This window comes from Cupressus sempervirens, chromosome 5 (assembly GCF_028749045.1).
Source record: "Cupressus sempervirens isolate cs-2001-9-10 chromosome 5, ASM2874904v1, whole genome shotgun sequence".
NCBI lineage: Eukaryota > Viridiplantae > Streptophyta > Pinopsida > Cupressales > Cupressaceae > Cupressus > Cupressus sempervirens.
In genome coordinates, this window is record NC_143122.1 from 592236916 (window position 1) to 592252448 (window position 15533).

At 35.4% G+C, this 15533-nt stretch overlaps 1 protein-coding gene across 3 annotated transcripts in view; it reads right to left on the reverse strand.

The window, feature by feature from the left end:
• Positions 1-15533, reverse strand: part of LOC149557319 (uncharacterized) — a 202974-nt gene that overhangs the window by 34293 nt on the left and 153148 nt on the right. For all 3 annotated transcript variants that reach the window (XM_089832001.1, XM_089831999.1, XM_089831998.1), the window contains one exon: positions 14937-15046. In XM_089832001.1, the coding sequence (XP_089688127.1) occupies positions 14937-15046 (110 nt within the window). The remainder of the gene's footprint in view (positions 1-14936; positions 15047-15533) is intronic.

Sequence of the window (15533 nt, forward strand, 5' to 3'; positions counted from 1 at the left end):
TGACCACTTGTAAGAGTTGGAAAAACCTCAAACACATTCGCCAAAATGAGAGAAGCAGCAAAAGAAAAAGGAAGAGCCATTATGTTGACTTTCGAGACTGGAATAGGTGGTGTGAAAATAGTGAAGAATGAATCCGCATCATCATTTACTTCATCCAGAAAGAGTGCTTAATGTATGAACAGTGCACAAATTTGTGCAGGCCTTGGAGGAGATATGATCATGACTTCCCCTTCTCCATCCTCATCCTCTTCATCTGATTCTGTCTCCAATTCCTCCTCTAATTCTTGAACTAGTTCAGAGATTTGAGATGACTTAGATCCCCTTTCGCACTTTAACTTGAATTTAAGGTAATCCTTAGCATCAGAAGAGGAAGTGCCATCTTTCCCTATAATTTCTAGCTATGACTTCTGTCCAAGAGGACCAGAGCTTCCACAATCCAAACCCATCTTAGGATTTACTCTTTTTAGGCCTTTAATCTTCAACCACTTGTTGGTGTTTACTGTGATGGATCGAAATCTATCCAAGATAGATGTACCTTCTTTCTACTGCTACTAAATAGGAAAAAGACATCTTTTATCAAAGCCAACTTGATGAAATCAAGAATGTTGCCATCATCTTCGACTTGGAAATCTGAAGGAATCTCTAGCATGTTAAGATCGATTATCTGCTCCGAAGTCAATCTGCAGTAGTCCATCTTCATTATATCCAGCTTTGTTCTCATATCAATCCAGACATCCTCAATGCAATGAATATGTGTGAATACCCATTTCATTTGAGAATTCATTTCTCGATAATAAAAATCGAATCGAGCTTTGAATTTTTCAAAGTAATCAACTACAATTTGGCTTCCATATTCTTCCCTTTGTGCACATAGTTGATTGAGTAGTTGTGGATTACTAAGGGTTTAGCTGAAGTAACACTAAAACTAGACCAATGCATAATATGCTGATCACTTTGCACTTCCATGAGCTGTCTGGCTAGCTCCATCAAAATGATTCGATCTGTAGCATACCTAGGTAAGGTATACAGTTCTCTCTTAAAATACCCAACTCTCAAGTATGTAAAAGTTGGAAACTAAATGAAAATACAACCGTACTGATTCAACTTTTCCCATCTGCATCAGATACCCTCTTAATGGATAACTATTTATCGAATAAGCACCAATAATGCCCAAAGAAAGCATCTTGGACTCTTCTATAATAGAATTTACTATTAGCCGGAGTGATCTGGTCATAGTAATCCTAAACTAGAATCTGAAGACAATCTCCTTTGGTTGAGCGACCAGAGAAAGATCCCATAGCAATAGCTATATAGATGAGGTAGGAGTTCATGTAAAAGGGCGTTGAAGTTCCTAAGTTGAGCAACTACTGGAAAAGTGCAGTGCTAATGAACTCTCCCCATAAGATGTGTTTCTGTTTTCCATGATTTGCAAGATAAACTTGTAGGTCCATGGCTCAAAATTAATAGAATCTTTGTGACCGCAAACTCTGCTTAGTAGAATGATGAGATCTTTGTATTCTTGTTTGAAATTAGACCAATGAACTGTCTTTGGCCATCTTGAGAAGTCATTCCTTTTATTGTCCAACCAATATTGGTACTTCTAATAATCACCATTCTTCTCATTTGAGCTTGCCAAAGATGATTCTTTGGTCAGATCTACACACTCTGCATTATGTGGTACCTTGAAGATCTACTCAATGACCTCTGGGTCAAGACTGATTACAACCTTGTTGTCAGCATCCTTGATTGTCTTTGATCTTGGACTGAAAAGTCTTGCACATCCAAGGATGAAATCAAGTTCCATGGCAGCCATAAGAAATGCATACACCAAGTGAATGTGACTTCTGTTGATGCGCTTCATCACGTGGCCAACAGGATTTTCTACTCTCCGCAAAAAATCAGCCACGTCCACATGACCGATCTTTGTGTCCATCACGTTATCAAGAACAAATGCAATTGATGATAGAGTTACATGAGCCAACTCTTTATTGAATTGATATTTCATCTTGATTTTGGATTTTGACTTCGATGGTGAGGGCATCTCTTGCACTTGTGCATCAACACAAAAATCTCAAAACATAAACACATCATTAAAAGGAATCACCATACAAGTTGATTCTCAATCAGTAACAAAGATTCGGAAACAAATTGGAGACTTTGTAGATCTGATGAAATGATCTAAAAAAGATGTCATATGCGTATGTAGTGAATGAAGATGAAATGTCAATGAAAATGGAATACGGAATGAAGTGTTATGAAGGTGGAAAATGGAAGATGAAATTAAATGAAATTAAATGAAAATGTATGAAGGTAGAACGTATAGGAATGCGTGTAAACGAAGATTGCTGATTTTCAAATGTAACTAGGGTTTTCAAGAATTTATTGCATAAAAAATGATTACAAGTACATCATGTAAAGGGGGATGGAAAGTGAGATGAGATGCGAATGTGAACGGAGAATGAGCTTTACATGTAAGTGCAAATGACGGATGAGATGCAAAGCATGGAAAGATGCAAAAAATGAACAAACGTGCAGTTGCTCATGAAGGCGTGAGTGCATATGGAGAGATGGAAATGAAAAATGGAAGAGGGGCAATGAACTTTATAGTCATCTTTGGTGAAAAGGTGAAGTCAAAGTACATGGAAGATAAAAATGACGTCTTTTAGACTTTTCAAAAACTGACTTAGAGTCAAAAACGGAGTTTTGAAATGCAATTACATGTAAGGTTTTTTGTGTAATCGTGTCAAGCAAGTGGATACGAAAAGTGAGATGAGTGAAAATGGAAGTAGAAAATGAGATTACATGCATGAGCGGATGGTGAATGAGATGGAAACCATGTAATCGCATTTGTCGGATGAGATGCGAAGTGTTGTGTAATGGAAGATGGAAATGGAATGTGTTGACGCTTACGCACAAAATGAAACAAGAACAATTTCTTGGGAAGAACTTGTAACTTCTCCAAAGTGGAGAAAACCAGAAAGCAAGCACACAAAACACAAAAACGTACCTTTGGCAAATGACTCAAACATGTCAACAAGCAAAGCACTTCAACATGCAAATTCGAATTTGGAGCTTTGGGAAAAACCAAAAACATAAAAACGAACAATTTCTTCATCTTTAAAAGGAAAAATGCACTTTCCATGATATCGGTTTCAACAAGTGACAATCATCAAGCAATAATGTGCATAAAATCAGCAAGATAAACACAAATTAAATAGCAAGAAAGAAATTGTCCACTTACATGAAGATTAAACTCCAAAAATGGAGGGAAATGCTCCAATGCTGAAAACTTCTTCAAAAAACACTTTGAATCTTTCAAACTTTGAGAACTCGAATTGGAGAAGGCATCAAATGAGGCATTTTAGTCGGAGATGCCAAAAACATGCCCTATTATTGCTCTAAACTGCAATATTTTTTGTTGTACATGCATGTGGGACGTTTTTGACCAAAAACATGATTCTCAAGGTGTGAGATCAGAAGCCAAAACGTGTATCAATATGCAATGTAGAACACATAATGCCAATTCGATTCCTCCTAGGGCAAAAACGTGAGCCATAAATGGATTTATTTGAAGTTTTTACTAAAAATGTGCACTTGGATGGAGCTTGAAAAATCATTTTTTAGCAAGATGAATCCATTTTCAATGTTAGAAAATCCATTGATAGGCAAAAACGCCCCTATTGGAAAAGATCTAATGAAAAACTATGAAGGAAATCTCCCACAATCTTCAAATCAGGTTCTTGGAGGCTCTTTGCATTTGTTCTTCCAAAAATGGGTTTCTTGGAAGCAAATACATAAACTTTAGTGCAAATTGCACCTTTTAGCCAGCAATGCATGTTTTAAAATATGCATAACATGCAAATTGCACCTTTTGGGATGGATTGCATGTTTTAAAAACTCCTCATGATGCAAATTGCACCTTTTAGGAGGCATTGCATATTTTAAGTCAAAGCTCATGTTTTTGATGTAGTAGCACATTTAAAGTGAAAGCTCACATCTTACATGCAATGGCACCAAAAATGTCCACTTTTGATGACCTCATGTTTCTGAGTTGAACTTTATATGCAATGAAATGTAAAATGTTCACTTTTGATGGATTTTACATGTAATAGCATATAAAATGTCCACTTTTGATAACTTAAAATGATTAACTAAGCATAGGTCAATTTAATTTCATTAAAATGTTACTTGAATGGGACATAAACGATATATACATATCATATTGAAAATATAACATATAAATATCATTTAAAAAGAAACATTTAAATGAGCATTTGATTTAAATATCAAAAATTAAACTGAACTATATACTTAATATAGTGACTTTAAGTGACAAATCAAAAAGAAACTTAACTTAAAATTATAACATAAAGGGCAATATAGTTACTTTAAGTGAAAATTTAAATGATGAAGTAACTTGAAAACATAACATTAAGTAAATCTAAGTTATATTTCTCAAAAAGTGAATGTCAAATTCAAAATATAAAATGATATTTTTAATTTGTGTCATTGCATCAAAAAGGTCCACTTTTTGGTCACTTAAACGACCATATCTCTTGACTGACAACTCTAATTGAGCTTTAGGTTAGATCAAATCGAAGGGGAAACCGAAAGCCATGACTAGAGCAAAACTAGAGGACTAAAAACCAACAAACGCAAACTCAAAAGCAAAGAAAACGACAATTAAGGCCTCAAAAATCAAGCATAGGCTCAACAAAAAGAAAAACGAAAAGGACTTGACGAAAGCCTTCAGTAAAACAATTTGATATACGAGTTGAAGTTGATTGATCGATCAACATTACGCAATTGAACATCAAATTCAACTTAGAGAGATGTGAAACTAGTTTGAAAAAATTTTGTACTGTTACCTACATTTTGTCATCACAAAATATAAGACAAGGCCCTGACCAAGACTGGAGGTAAAACTTATTTTCAGCCCAAATGTATTAAGAAATCATAGTGTTTTCTTTTGCTCACCATTGTATAAAACAATTTGATATACGAATTGAAGTTGATTGATCGATCAACATTACGCAATTGAACATCAAATTCAACTTAGAGAGATGTGAAACTAGTTTGAAAAAATTTTGTACTGTTACCTACATTTTGTCATCACAAAATATAAGACAAGGCCCTAACCAAGACTGGAGGTAAAACTTATTTTCAGCCCAAATGTATTAAGAAATCATGGTGTTTTCTTTTGCTCACCATTGTCTACTATGCTATTGTGCATGTTAGGTTGATTGGGGTGAGTTTCCACCACTTTACCATTCTAAATCATTATAGGCATGGTATAAAGATTTTAATCCTTTCTATTTGTACTCTTCGTTGAATGCTTGTATTAATGGTATGATGGAAAAAATTCTCTCCAACCCTCCCATCCATGATGGTTTAATGCTTCTCATCTACAAGCATATTAGGATTCAATCCGTGGGGAAGTTTATTGAGGATAAGGGTGTGACAAATGATGAAAAGGAATCGGAGGATTACAAGGGTTTTTCTGAAACTAAGGATTGCAAGGGTATGCATTCGAAGAATGATAAGGCTACCAAAATTAGTAGCAAGGGAAAGGGGTCTACTTCTAAGGCTCCTGTGATTTCTATCAAGAAAGAGAAGAAAGCTCCCCTGGTTAAGAAGAAAGCTGACACGGCCATATCCTTTGATGAGGACTATTATGAAGGGGAGGAAGATATGGAAACTGATGATGAGGAGATGGGCTCTAGTAGGAAAAAACATGGGAAGAGGACATAGAAGAATCAGATGAGAGAAAGCCCTCCTAGGGAATCCCTTAGAACCCCTGTGACCAAAAAACATGTCAAAGTGGTCATCCCCTCTAATGACTATGATGATGAAGATGAAGAAATGGATACTGATAATGAAGAGGCGGAAACTAGCAAGATACACCAACACTCGAGGAAAAAATCAAAAATGGCACAAGGAGGAGAAGGTGTCAAGATGGTTTTGGATTCCCCTTTAAATCTCATTCTGGATCAATAAAGGGATTCTCCCTTGGCGAAGAGGATAATCAAGGCATCAATGTTCCCACTTCCTTGAAGACTAAGGCTCCTATCAAAGACTCTTGTTTCCCATCTTATGACTTCTACTCTAACTAGGGGTAGAAAGATTGTCCGAAAGAACATGGACATGAACTCGGTGAGGCTTGGCATTGCTAAAGAAAAAAATAATCTTATGGTTGGTGAGGTGGAGACAGGAAGAATTGATCTTAGGGAACTTATTGATCCCTCTATGTTGATCCTCGATGACTCCAGCAAAGAGGAGAAGATGGACATGTTGAACATTGCCAGAAATAGTATGTTGGACAATTTTAGATCCATCAAATGGTTGTTCCATCAAATCAGTGACTTAAATGATAGGATGATGACTGTGGAGGGCATGATAAACGGTCAGAGGAATCTTGATACTACCAAGAAGGAGAGCTCGAAGGTGGGGTCCTTGATTGATATGGCAAATTTCTACAAGTTGGAGGCTAAGGTGTTGGAGTTAGATAATAAGGTGACTGATACAGAGAACTCTCTAAGAAGCATAGACAATCAGAATTATAAAATCCTCAAGGCGCCCAACAAGCACATAAAAAAATTCATTAGCAAGTTGGAGAAATCGATAAGGGGAAAAGGCTATCATTAATGTTCCTGATGACCAAGGGAGTGCTATTGATAGTAAGGATGGGCCTCGTAAAAGGACCAGGGCCAATACCAAAAAGATGGTTGTAGCTACGTCTACTGAAGCTAGCCAAATCAAAGATGTTGTTGGAAAGATGGACCGGTTAGAGCTGCAAGCTGCAAAGCTTCTCAAGAACATGGGATAATTTTCCTTTCGGTTTCCCGGTGCCGATTGTGTTTCTTTTGTGTTTAGTTATTTTTTAGTGTGCTGCCCTTTCTTAGCTAGCTTTTGTTCATTGGCTGGCCTTGTCTTTTTTGAGTCTTGTTTCGCTATGTGGAATGGCTTAATCTTATAAGTTTCCTTGTTCGAGGTTTCAAGGGCCCTACAAAACCTATTTTCTTAATCAAAATCTTTTGATATTGGTTATTATATTATTTTATTAATATAATTGTTGTCCTCTATTTTCCCATCACAAAATGGAGGTTGTGTACACAACTTTTTCAACTAAGTTTCACATTTCTCTAAGATAATTCACTATTTAATTGGCCAACATTAATCAGTCAATCATTCCAGTTTGCATAGTGAATCATTTTATTCAATGCTTTCATCAAGCCCTCTTCGATTTTCATTCTATTAGCCTATGCTTGATTTTTGAGGCCTTCAAAGTCTCTTTCTGCATTTTTTAGTGTTACATTGGATTGTTTTAATCTTTTCTTTTTTTTCAATCTCTTTCTTTCAGTTTTCCCTTTGATTTAGTATATCTTACGGCTTAATTGGACTTCTTAGTCAAAAGATATGAGCATTTAAGTACCCAAAAAGTGGACTCTCCAAGCTCAACTGCATATTTTTTTAAATGGATGTTATATTCTAATGTTGAATTGCACATTTTGGAAAAAAAAAAAACTTAAATTCACTTTATGTTATGATTTTAAGTTACTTTATGACTTAGATTTATCACTTAAGTCATTATAGTGCACTTCACTTATATTTTGATGTTGAATTGCTTTTTGATTTTTCACTTAAATGACTATAGTTCACTATATAGTCTAATTTAATGTTGAGATTTACTTTAAAACATTAAAACAAAATGTTACTTTTTTATAATATTTACACATGATATGTAAGTTATTTAGTGTAAATATTTTATTTGACCCCTTTAAGTGACATTTGCTCAAGAATCAATTAGAAATGTGCTAAATAGAAAATTTATGTTATGCAATTCAATAACATGTCTTTTTTGAAATATGCCATATGCAAGTGCATCTAGAGAATGCAATTTTCTTCTTGTATGCTAATGCAAATGACCAAAATATGCAAATGCTTCTCCAAAGTGCAATTTTGGCTTGTCCAACCCAAATGCATGATAACTCAAAGCATATTTTTAAACATTCAAACAAATCTGAAGAGTGTGATTTGCATTTAAAGGAAAAAATAAAAAATATTATTACACTTAGAGAGTGTGATTCGCTCTTTGAGGGGAAATGTTTGGCTTGGCCAAATGAAAAAGCATATTTTTAAACATGCAAAAGGACTTGGAGAGTGTGATTTGCATGAGAAAAATATTTTCCAACCAACGAGTTGCATGTAAAGACCCTCCAAGACTGCAATTTGCACTATATCTCATTTTTACATGTACATGCTACATGTGTTTGGGTTCTAGAGTGCGATTTGCACTAAGGGATTCAAAACATGTTATTGTCAAGCCATTTTGAATATGCAATGAGGCTTCAAGAGTGTGATTATGCCCCTTGTATACTAAAACTTGCATTTAAAAAGCATTTGAAAGGCATATTTCTCCAAATGCAGCCTAGATGTCACATGCCTTCGCAACCCAAGAGTGTGATTTGCACTAAAAATCACAAATTCATGCATTTTTTAAACATGCGTTTGCATCTATAGGGCAATTTGATTTTGAGTCCATGCAAATACTTCGTAAGTCCACGTTTTTCCTCTTGGATGCCAAAACCATTTCATGTATATGCAGCTCGAGAGTACGATTTGCACCAAAAATTCCCAATACATGCAATAACATCAAAAACGTTTGCATGCAAATGGATTCGGGACCACATTTTGCATCTTGGAGACAAAAACGCCCATGTTTTAGGGCCTTCTAAATCCAATTTGGCACATGAACATTTAAAGAAAGAGAGTTGCACTAACATCTTGCTCAGTCATGCACATACGTTTACCCTTGGAGACCACAATTTGCCTTAAAACTTTGAATTTTTCAAAGGTTTTTCGTTCTTGCATGCAAATGCACTTGGAGAACCCGATTTTGGAGAAGACTTGCTCATCCAAACTTCTCTTTCCTCCATTTTTGGCTCATTGAGCTGAAAGTAAACAAAAGAATTCAGCTTTGTTTACATTTCTTACTTGTTTTTCTAAAATATTGCATTTTTTGCTCATTTTTGTCCATTTGTTTGAATCCAGCCCTTGTTTTTTGCATTTAGTCTCTAAATAAGTTTAAAAGCTTCTTTTGTTACAAATGCAAAAATCTTCAACCTCCAAAAACAAAATTGCATGTATAGAGAGATTTTTAAGTTTATCATGTTTGAGTCAAAAGCAAGAGGTAAGTTTTTGTTTTTTTTTTAGGTTTTCTTTCTTGTTTTTTTCTTGTTTTGATTTATTTTTGGAAGCAAGTCAGGGATTTTCACCAAGAATACAAGTGCATATACATGCTTTCATCTTCTGTGCCAATCCACACTTCATCCATTTTCTAAACTCCATCTTCCAACGCATGCAATTACATCCTCTGAATCCAATTACATATTTATCTCAAGTAAAGATCATCCATTTTTACTTCATGTATTTACCTCTACGAGCCCAGTTTTGCTAAAAGGTCACACTTTTAAATACCAAAGTTATCATTTTGCACATATTCATAAACATCCAACTTGTACTCTTGTTCATTCAAACAAAAGCCTCATCCTCGCCTACATGCCATCCATTATTCCAAGTCCAATTTTGGCCCTTTTCGGTCAAACACATGTTTTCCAGTTCATTTCCAGCCATCACATGTGTTCCATAAGTATCTAATCAATACTTTAACACCTATTCTTCATAGATCCGCTATTGCAAAATCAAAATCTAATGCCTTCATGGATCCAATCCCTTCAAAAGATGTATATACTCTTTGGAATTTCAATGTTGCAATGCAAGATTCCACACAACCAAAAGCCAAAGGAAAGATGAAATATCAATATGATAAGGAGCTAGCTCATGCAACCCCAACAATTTTTTCATCTACTCTTGATCAAATCTTAGATAGAGAGACTAGACACATTGACATAGCCAATTTCTTGCAAAAGCTCAAAATTTTCTGCCAACAAGGATATGTAGTGTATCAAGAGGAGTAACATTCCCCTATGGTTGCCCTTGAACTCGAGTTTGTCTTGGGGTGTGCACTTTGTTTTAGCCACAAGTCAAAAACTATTAAGGATGCAGATGGCAAGGTACTTTTCAGCTTGGATCCAAATGTTATTGAACAAATCTTCAAAGCCCCTCCAACTTCAAAATGCATAGATTTCTCCAAAGAAATGACTGTGCAACTATGGAATCAAAGACAAATAGATTATAAAAGCCATACAAATGATAGTTGGCTAGAGAATAAGTGACCCAATTTTTCTGGATGGCCAAAACAATACACAAATCTGACTTCTCTCCAGAAGGTAATGATTTGATAACTCTCCTTACCAGAATCTGTGGTCTCAAAAAATCTAATAACTTTGAGACCTTGATGTTTAAGTTCATCTTTTAGATTTTTGAAAATAAAGAGCCCATCTATTGGGGAGAGCTCATAAGCACATCATTGTGCGAACAGTTGATTTCATGTAGGGACATCATCACCATTCCACATGAATTCATATTTGGTCTCCATTGCTGTAGTCATAGGGACATTCTAGGGACTCTCCACCAAGGGAGATCGGTCTCTAGTTCCCATTTGGAACTACTATGATCAGATAATGCTAACATAAAGGAAGCATCGTTAGTGGAGGGTACAAGATGTGTTCTTTAGGCATTGCAGGTGCCTTTTCAACAAGGGGTTAGCAATCAAAAGAGTATCAGATGAGGCATGGGAAAGGGTAAATCAGTTCAGGTACATTTTCTTGCAATTTCCAAAGAGTTGGTTATTTTAAAAGAAAAACGTACATTCTGCCAAGATATCCTATTAATAGGATCATTCTCATGGAACTTCAACTCATTACCTTGAAGAAGTTCAAGGCTAGATCCAACTTTGACTACCAAGGAATTCATTCAAAGATAAAAAGCACATTCACCCATGTTCATCGGATGGGGCATATGTGGATTGACTTACGCACTGAGATAGATATCATCAAGATGCACTATTTGCAGGTTTATGTTACAGAAAATCAGCAAACTTAACATAGTTGAGATTGCACAAGGATTTGAGATTGAAGATGATGGCATGATCCTCGATCCACAATATCACAATAGCCAACTTGAAAAGCTTTCCCCCTTTTCTATCTAGTAGCAACAAAAAGAAGGAACTTTTGTCTTTGATACATTCCAATCTATTTTGTTGAATACCAACAAGTGAAAAACAAAGGTCTTAAAAGAGTACATCTGAAGGTTGGGATAAACTGTAATCATTTCAACCTCGTTGGAACGAAATCTCAAGTGTAGGTCAAGAAGAAAGATGGTTCATCCTCCTCAGGGCCAGCTAAAACTCTCAAGTTTAAGCTCAAAGGAGGAAAAGCTTCAATTCCACCCTTAGATTCTTATCAAGTACCCTTGCATGAGAGACAACTTGACGAAGAATCAGATGAAGAAGACGAAGAGGAAGAGGGAGAAATAATGATCATATCCCCACCACAGCCGCCAAAAACCCAGAAGCCATCTACTGAAGAGGAATTGTTCTTAGATGTCGTAGGCATTGATGTGGATTCATTCTCCATGGTATTCACACCTACCATTTCCATCTCATAGATGAATATGTCGACACTCCCTATTTCTTCTGTAGCTCCTCCTATCCTTACAGCAGAGCAATGTGAGAACTTGGGAAATGTATTTGATGATTTTTCAAATGTCACAGAAGCTCATGTTTCCCAACTTGATACCTCCATTGCAGTGTTTGAGATGTTTATGATGGAGTCATCTCAAACGACACCCACAGTTCCACCTATGCAAACAAAACCATGTACTATGACAATAGAAATACAATCAAGATCAATGTCTGTTGTAGCCACTATTCCAATTTCAGCATATGAAGGTTTTAGTTTGTCTGCATGATTGACAAACATCACCATGAAAAGGAGGAAGATCGTACCACTCCCAGATGATCTCCTTGCAAAGAAAAACAAATCTTAACTCCCAAAGGAAAAGGTTGTCTCAAGAATCCTTCTTGATTCTGAGAAGACCAAATATGCTGAGATTGCAGAGCCTTTGGTGGATAAACCAGCAGAAGAGCTTAATAGCTCAGCTTTACTAGTTCACCAAAATTGAACTTTGTAAACAATCACGGTTGGGGTGTTTACAGGATGCCCAAGATGCACTCTCGAATTCGTCAAAAAGCAATCATGAGTTATCAAGAAAGAAAAATCAAATGTGTTGTTCACATGTTGTATATGCCATAAAACCTTGGATTTTTTCTTTCAAGTTGTCAATTTTTAAGTTAACACACTATGTAATTGAGTTTTACAAAAAAAAATGATTCTTTAAGAGATCTTCATTTTTAGTTCTTTCTAAGTTGCTGAGTTTTTATCAAGTTTTCCCTAAGTTATTGCCGAGTTGAAAATTTTGGGCTTGTCGAGTAGTCTCTAAGTTCAAGTCTACAAGCTAGCTTTTTGCTTTTGCTTTAATACTTATTTTTCTGAATTTCTCCTATAGGGCCAAACTTTCTTCCTATATTGGAACGATTACAACGAGTACTTTATTTGTCGCCTGATCTTGGCTACTACAGAATCAAGGGGTTATGAAAGATCCTAAATTAGTTGAATTACATAACTAATGTAGTGTCCACCTCTATCACGTTTTATCTAGATTAAGATTCCAAATCTAATGGCTATTTGTTCAAAGATAAACCTAGTTGTGATCTATATCATGTTGCCTGAGCCTCTATCTAGTTTCTCATATATATGATGGCCAATACTATATATTTGCACCTATACACCTAACATAATTATAGTGGGACAATAAAGTCCAATCCCTATTGCTCAAATAACTCTTGTCAATGAGATGGCTTGAGTAGCATGAAGTTTGTTTTCAACGGCTTATCCATGTGTATCACATCCAACAACCCATTTTTCCTATAGTTAGGTGATGTCTTAGCCACCATAGGCCTACTAAATTTATCCAGCATGCTATAGCATTGGGCCCCATAATGGCACCTGCAAGTTTTCTGTTATCTTTTCCAAGTATGCATCACATAAAGCATTGCTCATCTTCATAGAATTTGATTTCAGCATATATCATACAGCAATCTATTAATTAATTTAAACTTCTCTACTTTAAGTGCTATCCTTCTTTCTCCTAGTGACCATTTTTTTGTAAATGAGGATGTACACAAATATTCTCTATTGTTTTCATTCGATGTCAATAGGTGAAATTAAGAAAGCCGTCATTTATTCTTGCAGGCAGTTATTATTGGTTGAGCCTCAAGATTTTTTTATTAGAATGAGAAAAGCAAATTTTGAAGAGACCCTAAAAACCCTATAACAATAAGAAAAGAAACATCCAAAACAGAGACAATCGTCTGCAACAGCCTCCCTTTATAAAAAATCAAACAAGAAAAAGCAAGCTCTACAAAACCAAAAAGAGCTGAACATCACACATCGCCAATTACATTTTCTTAGAGAATTCAGCAGACTTCACTCCTTGCTGTAAAAAATTCTACAGCTTGGCATAGTCCAACAGCTCCCTTTTCTTCTCTTCAAAGGTCGTCTTCTGCCTTGTTCTGATTCTAGTGCTATGACCAGCCTTCTCACCTTTTTCATTATGACAAGTATAGTCTTTGATCACAAAGATTACCTGGCTCTACTGTAACTCCTTTAGTTTGTCAATATAAATTTTAATCCTAGCTGCTCAATTTCAAATCATACAGTGGCTAAATTTGAAAAATAGCCATAACTATAAGCTCTTTTTCAAAGCTTGGCATAATATTTGAGCACTCATCTTTCAAGTTCTCTGCCCTATCAGATTCATAAATTTTGTTTTATTAGGTCACCCATTTTTTCAATTTTATTCATCTTAAGTATCACCTCCCTTGCCTAGAAAATGTTAGTTTCATCTTCCTAGGCCTGGAATGTAAGGTGGTTAACTTCCTAAATAAAATTTAAAATGGCATAAAGCTCTCGACGGGAAATGGCATTCTCAACCAGCTTGATTCTTGAGAGTCGGTTTGCAATAACATGGATCTTTCTGAACTGTTCAATAATTTTAAATGTAAATTCTCTAGGTAACATTTGTTATCTACCATTGCTTGATGGACTACATAGAAGGCGTATAGTGTAGTAAGCAAGCAGTGTCAAAACTTCTATATTGAATAAATTATGCCAAGATCCTCTCTGCAGTACTGCAGTTTCATTCCATATTTAACAATAATCTAGTGGTCAAGAAAATTGGATGATCGAGCCCTCAAGATCTTGGATTTGTCAAGGTAGCTCCAATGGTGAAATTGGAAGCATCTACATGTACATGAAATTCCTTATACCAATGTAGCTACGACCATATAGGAGGGCTTATTTGTTGCAGCTTTTATTCAATAAATGTGTGTTCCTCTTTTTCTAACCATATGATCAAAGCTATGTTCCTTGTTAATACATCCAATGGGTGTGAAATTTGAGCTAGGTTTTCAAAGGAAACATTGTATTGTTTGACATGGCCCAAAAATGACCATATTCCTAAAACAGCCTTTGGTGCTTCCATTTCCACAAGTACAAGTGTTTTTTCAAGATTTGTTTTGAATCTAGGGCAAATAATGTAAGCAATCAAAAATCGACAAACTTTGATTCCTTGTTTTTCTACACGCACAAATTAAAAGTCTGGAAGCCAAAAGGTCGATTTTCCCAGACTTCCCCAAGTATCTTCAAGAAGCACATTACACCTGATCCTTTATTTAATGCATGGAAGCATGAATTTATGTTTATATATTTCCTAGTTTAAATGTTGAACTGGCATTTTATACACATTGAAGTGTAAATGAATACCAGGTTATTCCTACTAAATAGCGTTGGCAAGTGGGGCACTTCTGACAATCAACTCAACTAAACTATATACTGTAAATTGGTTCTAAAAATATTAAATCAATGACAAGCCTAATTCATGTATTTCGAAAGTATGGAAAGCTCATGTTATACCAGATCAGATGCTTCATATGGTTGAGTAACCATGTCAAATGTTAATGAAGAGAGGTCATTTAACCAAGCATCAATTGCATCCTTGCTTCCCAAAATTACAGGCATTCTATCTGCAGAAAACCATAGAAAGAAATAGCTTCAATATGCACCCAAGCTCTACAATAGCCAACAATGAAAGATAGACAATGCATTAGATTTACTGAATTTTAGCATTTTTCATTAAGCTTTCATTGTTTTCACAAGAGATCTCTACTGCTACAACTCATAATTTGAAATGCATTTTACTACATCAACTTCAACTAGACTTCTATTGTGAAAACTGACAACTGCCTTAGCTGAAACTGTCTAAAACATTTTTATGGAATTGCTTATCTTACTAGTTTGATTAATTAAACATTTCACAAAAAATGGATATTGAGTTCAAAATCAGATGTTTCAAATTTAATAAATATAAACTTGTACCACTGTAAAACAAGTTAGAATATCACTTAAGAGTTGCTGAGAATCAGATATAGAAATAAAGGCTCCAGTCAGAATCCTGTTATGCACAAGGGTGATCGACAAACAAGAGCAGGCAAAAAGAAATACTAAGAATTT